Below are 14,233 nucleotides of genomic sequence, written 5' to 3'. Positions count from 1 at the left end.
GGGGAAGTTACACCGTCATTACCCCTCCTTAGAGGAGGTGTTTATTATTAATATAGCTTAGACAGAATCACATAATCGATAAGTTTAGAAAAAGCCTCTGAGATCATCAAGTCCAACCTGGGACCAAACACCACCGTGGCAACCAGACCATGGCACTGAGGGCCACGTCCAGGCTTTCACTGAACACCTCAGGTTGTTTAATTTAACATCCACCACCTTCTTTGGGCAGCCCGTTCAATGTCTACTCACCTTTAATGTGAAGAAATTCCTCCCACTGTCCAACCCAAACCTCCCCTGTCACAGCTGAGTCAGCAGCCTCTCATCCTGTTGGGCTCTTTCTCCCAGGCAACCACTGACAGGAGGGCTCCTTTCAGGCAGGTAATGGAATACAGCCCTCTGCAAACCCTGACTGGTATCCCTTGCTGTATTCTCTAATTCTTGAGGCTCTTCTGTGACACTTTCAATGTTTTATGTAACACATGGTTGTAACAACTGAATTGTTGCCCCTTAACTGCACTTTAGGCTGACACCCTCATATTCCATAACCACACTTGCCTGCTCCATCTCGTTATTGAAAAAGCCTGCCAGCTTATACCCACACAAATGTATGACAATACAGATTTAAAACAGTACCACACATTAGGGAGATTGTCAGGATCTGCATAAAAAATGTATTTTTAATAACATATAAATAAGCACACTTAACTCTTGCATTTCTCGGGTAACATGACAAAACCATTTTACAGAAAAAAAACTCTTGAAAAAAAATTCACCTGCTCAAGAAGCCAGAGCAAATGGGCTCCACCTTCACGGTTTTGGGCAGTATCAAGACCACACAGCATTCCAGTATAATTACCAGAGGGTGGATTTTCACCAGTCTCCTTCTCACTGGTTCAAAGCTATACTACTGAAGCCACAGATGCACTGACTGAATGGGTACAAGACCTGATTAGTCAGGAAAAATCTCCAAACTATGTAATATGCTTGTGGCTGAACCACAGACGTTTGTGCTTTGCATTTTGTAAACCAAATGCTGATAATTCAATGATCTGCATTCACAGGTCTTGACAAACGTTTTGCACCACACTCTAAACACACTTGGTGGCAAAATAACTTGGTGGCATTTTAGTTTATTACAGCCCTCTAAGAATCATGAGAGACATCAGAGAGTCACTGCTTTGGCAGGAAAGCCAGTAAGAGACAAAAATCAAGTTAGAAAAACGCTGCCTTCCAAAATGGCCTATGATGCCACTTCAACAGTGATGATTTCACACTTTCCAGTATCTTGATCTGTGCAGGTGACGTGTAAGGACCCATCCCTAGATAAAAGAGAGAATTATGTTTAGGATTATCTCAACAAAACACTTACTATGTTACTGCATGTGCGAGAGAGGATAAACAACAGTCTTCACACAGATGAAAGGATGATAGATCAGCATCAAAATATCCAGGGACAAACATGCTTCAACACAGATGAAATGGGTTTATGAAATTAAACTTAATTTAGTAATTGTTTTTATAGCCACTTCTTGCCCTTAAAGCATCTATATTCTCTACATATGTTGGAATTAATCAAAGAACATATTTAAATGCTGCAATTTATTTTGTACAGGTTTCTAAAGAGAATATGTGGTAATATTACTCAAAATATTCCTTGTGAGAACTGAGTAAGAACAGTGGATTGATAAACATGTCTTGTCATAGCAAGAGAATTTGACTTTTGAAGTCAAATTCAAAAGTGTAAGTAGTAAGTAGTAGTAGTAGTAAGTAGTCTTTAAATTCCAAGGATCTTCTTCAACAAGGAAAACCTTAATCGTCAAAATCCAAGACTTAAGAAACAGTACTGAGCCCTACTTCAGCTATGCATACAGTCAGAAAATAAAATTAGGTACAAGTAGATGTTGTCTACTAAACTTCCTCTGCATTTTACACTTTAATATTCCTTAAACCTCCTTCCAAATAATGATGTTTTTCTCCGTGATAGAGTTGCATCTATAATCCCCCAAATGTTTTCCTTATCAGTGCTCAGTATAAATCTCTGTATCACAAACTAGGCATTTTAGGTGAGGTCTATTAACAGGCATTAATACACCTGATAGCTAACGTAAGAAAATGAACTATTTTGAAACTTAAATAGCAAGTAGAAATTTCCTGTGGCATTGTCTCTCTGTTTAACAACCCTAATTCTGAAAGGACAGAGCCACTGTAAATTCTACAATCCTTCACAACTAAAAAAGACAAAATCTCCTTCAATTTTTCCCAAGAGTGTGGACATTCAGCAAAGCTACCCAACCCACTTCCAGAGGAAGTCTGAGATCTGACTGCTCTCATACATGGTCAAACTGATCAATGGTTCAGAAGTTGCTAAAAATAATCTACACAATTGTATTAAACTTTGTTTCTTTAAAAATCAAACAATGACAGCACCAAAGGTACTGCAGAAAACCCACATTTCTACAGAATTCACCCCTGCTAGGACTGTACAGCCCTGTGACCAAAGAAATGCTGAAATTTCTCAAAAAAACTGAAATACTCTGTAACAGGAGCAAAGACTGTCAGAAGTGTGACATAGCAGGGTAAACAGCAGAACAAGTGTTTTGGGTACCTTTTCATTGTGAGAACAGTTAGTATATCATGTAGGCCATCCTCCTTTTTATCTAAATCCTGGAGTACAATCTATTAAAAAAAAAAAAGAAGAAAGTTTAATTATAGTAGGTTCTTCAAGTTCTTGTCCAGCAGTGCAAGAGAAGTGACACAACAGCTAAGATGTGAAAATTCATGCATTTTAGCTATTTGCACTATTGTTTTTGTTTTGGTTCAGGATGTATCCCTGAGATAGCTGAAGTACCTATCACTCTCACAGTGTCCTTTAGAATCAGTACTGTAATTATTAGGTAACATCAGTTCCCTATCCCCTTTAAAGAAATTTGGGCAGAATTAAGGTGGAATAACAATCTTCCTAATTATTTCATCAATTTCAGACACATCTGCCCCTTCCCTGATGCTTTCCAAGGAAAGCACATCATAACTGTTTCAGAAGAGCTGTGTTCTCTCTGTAGGTTGATTCCTAAACAACAACTTTAAACCCTCACTTGATAAAATAATTTCATCTTACCACTGTGATAAATCAAATTCAATTATTAATAACAAGATCCTGTCCATCTAGGAAGATCAAAAACTAATCAACACATTAGCTACACCATTTCCTTCATCAGTTTTATTTTTAAAATGTTCAAGGATCTGTGTATGACTGGAATAACTGGTAAAGATCTCTCATCCCAGGTGATCTTATTACAGTAGTGCCAAGTGTCAAATCCTGTCATCCATTTAGGAACTCAAAAAGGGAAACTTCAGTACTTTACAAAGTAGTTCAATATTTTGCATGTCCAGAAGAAAAATTAAAGTATCAATACCAAAGAGATGCATGTCACTGTAATCTTTTAACAGCAACTTTTGGTATTGGTGGAATTGGTTTCCATTTTTTTTTCCAGGTGGCTGCTGGAAAATACACAGGAATTTGCACACACTCACCTGTGCAAATTTCTCTTCTTCATTCAGGGGACTCTTCCCCAGTGACTCATACAGCTCAAGGCACACAGAGGAAATGTTTCCAGGAGCATGCAGGGTGTGCTGCCTTCGAGCTGGCAGTGGTGTCCCTGATGGAAACAGCACCGTGAATTTGTCAGCCCCTGACTCGTCTACTCCCTTAAAAAAGAAAAAAATAATATAGTTCATGTTTTTCTATAAGTGCTTCACTGAGCTGGAAGTGTTACAACAATGCTCCACAAGAAAATAAGTCCAAGCTTCCTTCCCTCTGTCACATTTACCATCCCAGCAAGTAAAAATCCTGCCATTCCTACAAATGAGAAGTCCAGCTATTGCAACATAGGAAAGATACAATCTATCACACCTTAAAATCAGTTTTTCCTGTCATTTTTTTTGTCAATAAGCTGAAGTTATCATGATAACTTACCAGTGGTAACCTAAGTTACCACTGCTAATCTATAGCAAACCTGTAGAAGTAATAATAAACCAATGCTGTTTCTCTAACAACAATCACACATAATCAGTGCTATATATTCACTGCAGCAGAAAAATTTTCTAATATTCTAATTTCAGCCTTACCTTAAGAAGAATATCTTTGGCAGAACACTCAATGAGTGCATCTTCTTCTAACAAGGTATTCTCTTTCCCTAGCAGAATTCCTGCCTCTATGGCTGCACCAATGGGAATAACTTCATCTGGAGGAATTGAATTCAGTAATTCCACAGTTGGGAAAATATCTTTGATCAGCTGCTGTAGCTTTGGGATTCGAGCAGACCCACCACAAAGAACTACCTGGAACACACATCATAATAATTTCAAATCTTTAGTCTGTGAAATAAAACAGACAGGTCACACTCTGCTCTGCAAAAATGAAAACTGCTCTTGGATGTTTTATCATCTGCAGTTGTTGAAATAAAAATTGATGCCATCTTTGGTTGACTTGATACTTTTGTTTCTGAAATTAAAGTAAATATGATGTCTTTGAAAATTTTCTCTTACAGCAAGAATCACCTAAATAAAGTGACACCTTGAAAATTGAAAAATTCATCATAAAAAAACCCTCAGGTTCAAAGGGACCTGCAGAGGTGATCTAGTCCAGCCTCCTGGCCAGACCAGGCACAGTTACAACAGGCTGCTCAGGACCTTTCCTCCACAGATACTGTATTCCACAGACTCTGTAAGCCCTTCATTCAGCATCTGATTTCCCTCATACTACACATTCCTTTCCTGGCATCTAAAATTTCCCCATGCTGTAACTTGTGCTGCTTGCCACTCACCCTTCTATCACGCACCTTTAGGAAGGAGCAAGTCAGGTTTTATCCATAAATCCAAGTCTTATTACAGAGACTTTGTTGAAACCAGCCAGATCTGGAATCAAAGCTAACTCCCACTTTTCCTCATGTAAAACATAAACCTAATTTACAACTCTGATGTTATTTATTTTTACATTTAAAGTGTTCCACTGCTCTCCATCCAAAGCACTAAAGCCTGAAAGAGCCTTAAAAGCCACCTAAAAACCCCTGCCACCAGAAAACAAAAGCCATTCTTTGAACAGTGGCCTGGGATACTTCATTATCCATCAGAGAAATCAAGATGTGACACAACAAACACTAATTAAAAGTCTGAAACAGCATCAAGTGTCTTGAAAGCACCAGGCAGCTTCAGCTGCAGACCTGAGAGCCAATTCTGGCAGCAATGAATCCAGCCAGAATTTGCCAAGCACGGGTACAAAGGGGGTGAGATGAATTTCCTCTCTTACACCAAGGCAAGAGAGACAGGAATTAAACCACTAATGTCTGCTGCCTTGCTCACATCTTAGGGATTAAAGCACTCTCTGGTTTGGCACCTCCTTTAGTTTTCAAACCAGCAAGGAGGAGCACAAGCACCAAGTGGACACTTAGTGATCTGTTCAACTTTAAGTCAAAACTCTGCCTTTCTTCTCAAGTGTCAGCAAACCCTTTCCAAAGTTCAATGAAAGCAGAACAAAGCCCACAGACTGAACTTAAGGAAGGTACTCCTCAGCTTGAATTTGGGCAGTTACACAAATACACCAAATGGAGACAAATCCTCCCCACCACTCAATATGCAGCAGTAAAAACAATTGAATGTGACTCTGCCTTATACTTAACTTCAGACACCTGAAATGAAAGCAAATACAGCAGTTCTAAAGATCCTGAATCTATAGACTTTGTTGGATCCCAGTCAAAACTGCTTAAATATATAATGAAATAATCTCAGTCTGCAAGGAAAACAGGTCCCATAAGCATTGTTCTTGTGGAAGGAAGCATCCTACAGACACATAATTTCTATTATTACCTTATTAATGTCATCTGCTGTAAATCCAACTTGCTGCAAGAGCTTTTTAATTGCTTCTACACATTTACTAAAAAGCGAAGAACAGATAAGTTCAAATCTGGCCCTAAAAGAGAAAAATAAAACATTCAAAAAGGATCATGTCATCCATTAGAGACAAGTACCTGAAATGGAAGAACAAAAAATTTTAGAATATACTTTAGTTCTCCAGCTGGTACTAAGGGTTTATAAAAAAATAGTATTTTCCCATTATTAATCTTCAAGCAATTTTGTTGTTGTGGAAGTCTCTGTGCTATTAGTTCCATCAACACCACCTACATGGATGCACATTCATTCTTCAGTGTACTCCAGAGAAAAAAAACCAGTATTGTTGTCTTGACAACACCAGTATTGCTGTCTTGACTCATGCCAAAAAAATAAAGAAAAATTCTGGAATTGCTTCACGATCTGTAAAACGAATACAAGGACTCAATTTTCAGAGGCAAATCAAGCCGTGTCCTGATTTTCACACAGGGAGCTGATAAGGCAAATTCAAAAACAAACTCATGCTTGCTTTTGTCTCTTTCAAGCCTGCAAAGGAAGTTCTACTCTACATGAATACCACAAATCAAAGTCTGCAACACTGATGCACAGGATTGGTATCTTGATCCAAATGGAGCTGACCCCATTTATACAGTATTGCTTCTCACACTTTGAAACATGCTGTGCTTTATTTGAGCAGCTCCAACTGCTGGAGTTCTGGAATGGAAAAGTCTGTTTCATTTTGCTAAAGCTGCTGCTGCCTAGAAGAGCAATCAAAGTGAGCTAAAAATCTCAGTAAGTGATCATCCCAAGGGAAAAGAGACTGAGTAGGACACAGCAGTAGGAACAAAAAGACAGAAAATGTCTTTCTACTCCAGCTCTCACTGAGAAGCAACATCAAGACTTCCAGGACTCCTACCATTCTGGATCTCATTTAGATCAAGAGTCCACAAGCCATCTTTTCTTTAAGGAAAGTACAACAAAAACAATAAGGGAAAGGAAACAGCCACCCTGACTCTACTCCCCACCAATCAACAACCAGACTCTGAAGATGGGGTCTTCTTGTGCCCTTTTTGCACTTCATTCTCTAACCATCAGGGCAACACTGTTACTGTGACTGCCCTGACCCCTACAGATTGCAGCATAACAGAACCATCAACATGAAACAGCAGGTTTGCCTTCAATCCTACTTCCCTCTCTAAAATAAACACCATCAGAAATCAAAGCTTACTGAATATCCATAATACCACCTCGAAAGATTTCAGCAGGTTCAGGATCTGCTTTACCTGGACACATTGCAATCAAAATCCAATCCATCATACAATGAATCTACAAAACAGTTTGCACTTCCCAGGGTTGATAATGAGTGTTTTGCAATATCAGCACTGTTCATTAACTTCATCATGGCTCTGGGATTTCCTCTAATATCATGTTTACAAGACCTATATTAAAAAAAAAGATTATACCAGTTTAAAGAGGCAAGAATTTGACTGGTAACTTTCTGAAAGGAAGAACAGGTTAGAGTTCTTGCACTTTTTTCCTGTAAACATTTTAGTATTAACTACAATGTCATTACTAAAAGTTTGCACACATCTTGACACAACAGAGTCCACAGCTGAGCCCTTACAGTTTAACACCAACTTCAGGCAACATCCACCCAAACTCAGGCATTTCCCAGTCTTCCTCCTCCCAGGCATTCCAAAGACTTCCTCCTGTTTGGGACAGTCAGACTGCTCCTTCAGCATCATCTTTACTTGAACCATTTAAAGTCCTAACAGCAACATGCTTGGAATTCATATCTTACCTCTGAAATTCAGAAGCTAAGTGTTGTGCTAGAGCTTCTGTGAAGCAAACTCCACCAATGCTGTCATCTGTGTTTGTAGCAAGTACACGATATATTCCACTGTTTACTTCTATGACTGTGATAGAAAGTGATGTTCCACCCAGTTTATACACCAGCACGTTGCTGCCACATTAAAAAAATGTTGAAAGTAGCATTAATTTTGACACATTGTTAAAAGATTACCACCATGTATTGAAAGTTTTAATCAGACAAGTATATGAGAATGGTAAAGAAACACCACACAAGAATAAAAAAGTTCAAACTGACAACAGTCTTTAGTATTTTGAAAGTGAACTATCTATGTATTCAAAAAGACAACCAGGGGCACCCACTGAACCCAGGGGCTCTGCTTTAGTTCTTCCAGCCCATGTAAAATGATCCCATCTCACACAATTAAAACCAGCTATGTCAAAATATATTTAAAAGGCAATGCATTTTTCTTCAACCCAATCAGCTTATTAAACAGAAAGTTGGAAAATGGGGACAAATATTTAAAGAGAATTCTCAAAATATAAAGACCAAAGCAAAGGGATTTAATACACTACAAAATTACAACTTCTAAATGCTTATTGTCTTGATTGAGAGAAAAAAAGCAAAACAAGCCTTGTGCTAAGGCAACATGGCATTCCCTCACTTAAGATTTCACAGGATTTAAGTACAGCAGCTTAAAAATAAGTAAAATATTAGGATTTTACCTTTTCCCAGTGGGTGAATCTTGGCCGATTCCATAAGCAAGGAGAGCTGCAGATGGTTCATGAATTAGTCTCATAACATTGAACCCAGCAGCTGCAGCTGCTTCCCTGCAATGAGCCACAACAGCATTTCATTTTACTTTAATGATCTCACTATAGTCACACACTACTAAGATTTCACCTGAACTACCTGTGCCACCTAATCAGACCTTGTTTATAGCATGGTATTAACAAAACTGAGGGACTGAAAAAGTACCAAGGTCAGTTGCTACTGTGTTCTTCAAATAATTGGATCTGCTGTGTGGTCACTGTCAAAGAAAACACTGGTCTATCAGACCATAGCCCATAAAAACTGCAAAATACCCTGCAACAACACCTCACCTTAAATCAAACTTGGTAACTTATCTTCAGCAATGGTATTAAATTCTATGGTACATTATTTCAACACGTAACAAAATTAATTTAGCGTGCCTCACTTGCATTAACATTTAACTTACATGTTTTCTTGAAACTTCAGTAACCCTGGCAATACCCCACAACTTGTTTCCTTCACTTTGAAGTTATACCAGAGCAATGGAATGTTTCATTATAGACACTGCAAATCCCCAGCTCGCTGTTTTCTGACCAACTTTTAGGTGTGCTTTATTTATTTCTTTCATGACAGTTAAATACAAGGGCTTCTACATATCAGAAAGCAAAAACAGATGCTGCCATTTATGCTCAGCTTTAAGCATACTTATGTTTTCCTGCTGAGGAACTGTTAGAGCAAAAGTATTTCCAAACAGAATTTCCAAGTAGAAAACTGGTATGTATTCCAAATTTGCACTCTGACAAAGCAGAGCTCAAGAGGCCATGTAGCACAACTCTGGGGAGTATGGAGGGCAGGGAGGGGAAATTATGGAGGAGGGTGAGAAACTATTTGCATTTCAAAGGGATCACTGAAGATTCTGATCTGAAATGAGGTTCTATCTTGATGAAACTGAAATTTCCTCTCACTTCAGTGATTCAGAATTTCCTTTTGGTCACATCAGCGAATTCCCATTAAAAGTTTGCCACTCAGGATTTATTCTCTTGCTTTCATATTTTCCTAGTTTAAATAAAATCCCAATATATTGACTGATGGTCATAAGTTGAAGTGCAGCAGCAGAATTCCCACTGCCGATCTTCCAGCCCATCTGCTTTAGGCACATAAATAACAGAAAAACCTCAATGCTCTTACCCAAGGGCATTTTTCTGATTCTCTCCAAAATCAAATGGTACAGTGACAACAACATCATTCACATCTGAACCCAATGCAGACTGGGCAGTCTCTGTTTAGAAACACAGGCAGAGCATGGTGATTAAAAGCAAAATATGAAAAAAAAATGACATCTTAAAAATAAAGACAGTTTAAAAAGCTAAAATGTGTCAATGAATGTAATTATTATATACCTTTCATTTTACTGAAAATTAGTTTTGCCACATCTTCTGGGTTAATAAGTTTGTTATCTATTTCATACTGAAGTTTCCCATTCTTCTCAATTATCTGTAAGAAAAACCAACACACCTTTGTTAGACAGCAATTTGGTTAATAACAAAAAAATAATGTTTAATTTAGGCTCTGTTTAAAGTAAAAAGCACTGGATTGTGTAAACACTCTCTGCATTAGTGTTCTATTACAAGGGAATAAACACTTTCAACATGCTTATCAAAGACCTGTAGCATATGACAACAGGGACATTTAAGAATTTAAAGAGTCAAGACTTCTACTTTCTATTAAGTTTTCCTGAGTACAAAAGCAATGCTTAGAACAAAAGTACACTCCTGGCTTTATTCCATAAGAAAAACTCCAGCTATTTATAAAATCACACCAATATGAACAGCAGAAAACTCACTCTTTTGTTATGAATGCATTTTCCAGGATAATTTTTCTCCTGTTTTGTAAATTTTCTAGCAACAAGGACAGTATTATGTAAACTAAATACTGAGATTAAATCAACTTGTTAAAGATGTCAATCACAAGGTGCTGCAACTTGAGTATCTTCCACCAGCTCTAAGAAAAACCACAATGCTAGAACCTAAATACATTAGGATTCACCTGTTTGGAGGATGGCCAAGAGAAAAAAAATTTTCTGTTGGAACTAACTATATTATGCTGGGAGACCCCAGAACATGCTTATCAACTGGATAAAAACAGAAACATTCCACACAGCAGCAAAGAAAAAAATTATATAAATCATTATACTCACAGAGCATTTGCTTTCTGCAATATATTTCTTGGCCTGAGGGTCACCAGAGCTGTCCATAAAAATTCAAAATAACAAAATCAATCATGCATTCAAGGTTAATTGCACAAATGCATCTTGCTGATATAGCTTTTAACATCTCCAACACATCAAGCTATACTTGAACCAAAAATTCCTGTTTTCATTCTGCAGATACATTCATAGAATAGAAGAAAACCCATCAGTTCTGAATGGTGGCATTTTTCATTCTCCTTTCCTAAAACTTATGATTCAAAAAATACCTACTACTTACAATAAAAGAAGAAAATCCCAACACATTGTTTTAACCTGCTATCCCCCATGAACATTTATAAAATATTTCAGTGAAGTTCTGCATCTGAGAAGTGCTGAGAAATACACCAGGATGGGCAATATCTTGTCAACTCCTGTCAATGAAAGGGTGTAACACACAGCTGGGTCACCATTAAAAAGTTTTGTCACATCTCTGATGTTAACTGCAACCCAAGAGGCTTAATTCTACTGTCACTGTAAATGCCAGTGCAAATTATCACAGCTACTCTAACAGGAATCCCAACAAACAGTAATGAATAGTTTCACTATTGCAATAGAAGCAACACAAAGTTTCATGCAAACAAAACCACAGTGGACTTTACAGAAGAGCAATCGGATGACAAAAAAATCCTATTTAAGAAACTTAAGTATGTATGAAAAGCATATATGCAACTTGCTACTATATTTCACAACTTGATTTTCACAGACAAGCTGAGACCTAAAATACAATTTTTCTCCTCTACTTTTTTATTTTCACAAGCATCTCTTTGCTACAGGAAGAAAATACAGGCTGAGAAGCTCACAGTACCAACCTGATCTAGGGGAAGGTGTCCCTGCCCATGGCAGGGGGGTTAGAAGGGAGGTGATCATTAAAATCCCTTCCAAACTAAACCCTTCAGTGACTCCATAACAGAACGATTTTTAAAGAGATGTTTTCAGTATCAGTGCTAAGATGCTAAACCAGCTTTAAACAGGATAAAATGGGTGCAGTCACCATCCCTGGATGTGTTTTAGAAAAGCCTGGATTTGGCACTTGGTGCCATGGTTTAGTTGAGGTTGTGAAAAATGGGTATTTTATGATTGGCTTTTTGCAATTATGAAAATGAATATGATATGAGTTCTGTTAGAAAGTTATGCTGTATTAATTTTCTTAAGTAGTGTGTTAAATATAGATTTAGGTTGTAACAAAATGTTACAACACAAACTATGCTATGTCAGATACTTTTTTTGAAGAAAGGACTTGCAGGACACCTAAAACTTTCAGAGAAAAAGAATTTATTGCTCCATTATCAGAAATGAACTTCATCCTGCCTTGCTCAGCCACGAGGATGCTGGTTAGGATTCAGAGAAAGAAGCTGACACTGCCCAGACAGAATCCTTTGTTTGAATGGAATTTATGCATCATGTATGAGGTGTATGAATATGCAACAGACTATTGTTTTTAAGGGTTAATCCGCTGTTAACATGGGTCCTTTTATGGGCTTGTGCTGCCCAGAAAAGGTACCCAGATGTCCATAACTCTTTGTTTCTATTGTCTAATATTGCCCTAATCCAATTTGTCCAAATTATTATTACTCTAATTATATTGCTATTTTTATAATCATTTTACTCCTATTAAGCTTTTTAAAATTTTAAAAACAAGTTATTGGCGTTTTTCACAAGGTGTTGGGGCATGGTTGGACTGCATGATCTTTAAGGTCTCTTCCAACTCAGTCACTGTGAATTCTGTGATTTCTCGCTGCCGCTTCGAAGCCCATTCTCTTACCTTCGCCCAAGGATCTGCTTTACTTTCACGACAGTGTTTGAAATATTTCTTATCCGACTTTGCTTCGCAGCTAAGCCAACAACCTGAATGAAAAATAAATAAAAACAAGAAAGGAAAATCCGAGTAGCAGGCAGAGCCGCCTCCCCTCCTCCCCACGCACCCCGCGGAGAGGCAGCCTCACCTCCTCGCTCTCCGAGAACGCCACGACGGCGGGAGTGACCCTGTCCCCGGCGTCGTTGGCGACCACGTCGGCGCGGCCATCCTGGATGAACAGAGGAAGGGAGGCACAGCCGTGAGCCCGTGGGGGCTGCACCGCCGAGGGGATCCCCAGAGCGGCCGAGCGGGCCCTACCCGGGCCCCCCGAGCGGCGCTGCCCTCACCTTATACACGGCGGCGCACGCACAGGTGGCGCCCAGGTGCACCCCGATGGCCGCCATTGCCCCCGCCCGCCCCGACCTGCCCCGCGCGAGCCCGCTCCCAGCCAATCCCGCGCCGCGCTGCGCCGTCGCCGGGAGAGGAGCCAATGAGAAAAAGCAGAGAGAGTGGCGTCATCGCGCATAGCAACGGGGGCAGACTGCGCGCGCGAGGCGCGCGGGTTTTGGCGGGAAGCGGCGCTGAGTTGGCTCCGTGAGGGTTTGGGTAACCTGGGGCAGCGGCGGCGAGAAAATAGGAGTTAAAGGGCGGCAACTAGAAAAATAGAGAAATCAAAATAGAGAATGGAGATCAAAGCGGAGAAAGCAGCAAGTGTGCGTGTGGTTTATGGTGCCGTGACTCGGATCGTGGACCAGGGTGGCCCCTTTCTGGAAGGAGGCGCCCCATGTTCACTCTTTTGAGTGAACCCAGCGGGGGTCTCCCCTTCGTCCCTACCGACGAACCGAAAAAAAGGTGGACGGAAAGCAAAGGAAAGGAAACGGGCCCAGGGTCCGCCTTCAAAGTTTGTGCACAAAGTCCAGACGAAGACGCAGGACGCGTAAATATACAGTAATCCGTCTGGGTGGGGGAGGGATCCCGGAGTGTGGTGAGTGTGTGAGTATATGAGAGGGGGACTGGCAGCCAGATTCCCCAAGTGAGTGTGACCCTCAGTAGTGCGGTTCCCTAAGCCCGCGAGGGCCTGGGCCACGAAACAGGGGAAGCGTTTGTGTGTTTTGTGATTGAAGGCACTCCGGAAGAAGATGGGGCAGTGGAAGAGTAAATCCCCCTCCCCAATGGATAGCCCACTAGGGTTTATGTTAGAAAATTGGAAACATTACCCGGGAACCCCAGGGAAGGACAAAGCTAAGATGATATGTGGAAGTGTGGGGAGGAAAGGAGATTTCCAAGAATGTTTTTTGGCCTATATTTGGGTCATCAGAAGACTGGGTAAAAAACTTTTTGAACTTATGGGTAAATAGCAAGGAGCCTGTGAATCCTGAGGAGAGTGACTATGCCCATGTTTGGATTGAGCGCCCGGGAGTGTTTGTTTTTAAACTCTCCGAGAAACCGGGGGGGGGGCGGAGGGGGGGGGGGAAGAATAGCTTGAGGGGGAAAAAGAAAGAACGGACCGGGGATCTCATAATTGCACCCCCTCCCTATGTACCCCCGAACGTTTCCCCGGTACCTAATGCCCCCCCATCTCAGTCAGACGAGGATTCCGGATCGGACGAAGAACAGGCAGCCGAGCCCCATGGTGGTAGGGGTCCAGTAACACGCAGCCAGACGCGCGGTAAACTATATCCACTAAGGGAAATGCCCATGGGAGGACCACAACCCGGCATCGGGTTTATTTCAGTTCCCCTTA

At 40.2% G+C, this 14,233-nt stretch overlaps 1 protein-coding gene across 1 annotated transcript; it reads right to left on the bottom strand.

Moving 5' to 3' along the window:
* Positions 1 to 657: 657 nt before the first annotated feature.
* On the bottom strand, positions 658 to 12,947 carry HSPA14 (heat shock protein family A (Hsp70) member 14). Its single transcript, XM_050987358.1, has 14 exons — positions 12,837 to 12,947; positions 12,638 to 12,718; positions 12,457 to 12,539; positions 10,644 to 10,692; positions 9,847 to 9,940; positions 9,635 to 9,725; positions 8,419 to 8,523; positions 7,685 to 7,846; positions 7,167 to 7,322; positions 5,863 to 5,965; positions 4,126 to 4,338; positions 3,532 to 3,705; positions 2,606 to 2,676; positions 658 to 1,319 (listed from the first exon to the last, which is right to left on the bottom strand). The coding sequence occupies exons 1-14, from the start codon at positions 12,891 to 12,893 to the stop codon at positions 1,241 to 1,243; spliced, it is 1,518 nt and encodes a 505-aa protein (XP_050843315.1). The 5' UTR covers positions 12,894 to 12,947; the 3' UTR covers positions 658 to 1,240.
* Positions 12,948 to 14,233: the final 1,286 nt, after the last annotated feature.

This window comes from Serinus canaria, chromosome 1A (assembly GCF_022539315.1).
Source record: "Serinus canaria isolate serCan28SL12 chromosome 1A, serCan2020, whole genome shotgun sequence".
NCBI classification, from domain to species: domain Eukaryota; kingdom Metazoa; phylum Chordata; class Aves; order Passeriformes; family Fringillidae; genus Serinus; species Serinus canaria.
Note: the sequence above shows the minus strand (reverse complement) of the source record. Positions and strands in the feature narration are given on the sequence as shown.

What these genes read in the sequence shown, in the direction of transcription:
- HSPA14 (XM_050987358.1), bottom strand. Translation starts at nt 12,893, where the DNA reads ATGGCGGCCATCGGGGTGCACCTGGGCGCCACCTGTGCGTGCGCCGCC. An exon ending in AAGCAGATCCTTGGGCGAAG is followed by an intron (nt 10,693 to 12,456) that starts GTAAGAGAATGG and finishes TTTTATGGACAG; the next exon opens with CTCTGGTGACCCTCAGGCCA. An exon ending in AAGAAGAGAAATTTGCACAG is followed by an intron (nt 2,677 to 3,531) that starts GTGAGTGTGTGC and finishes TTTTTTTAATAG; the next exon opens with ATTGTACTCCAGGATTTAGA.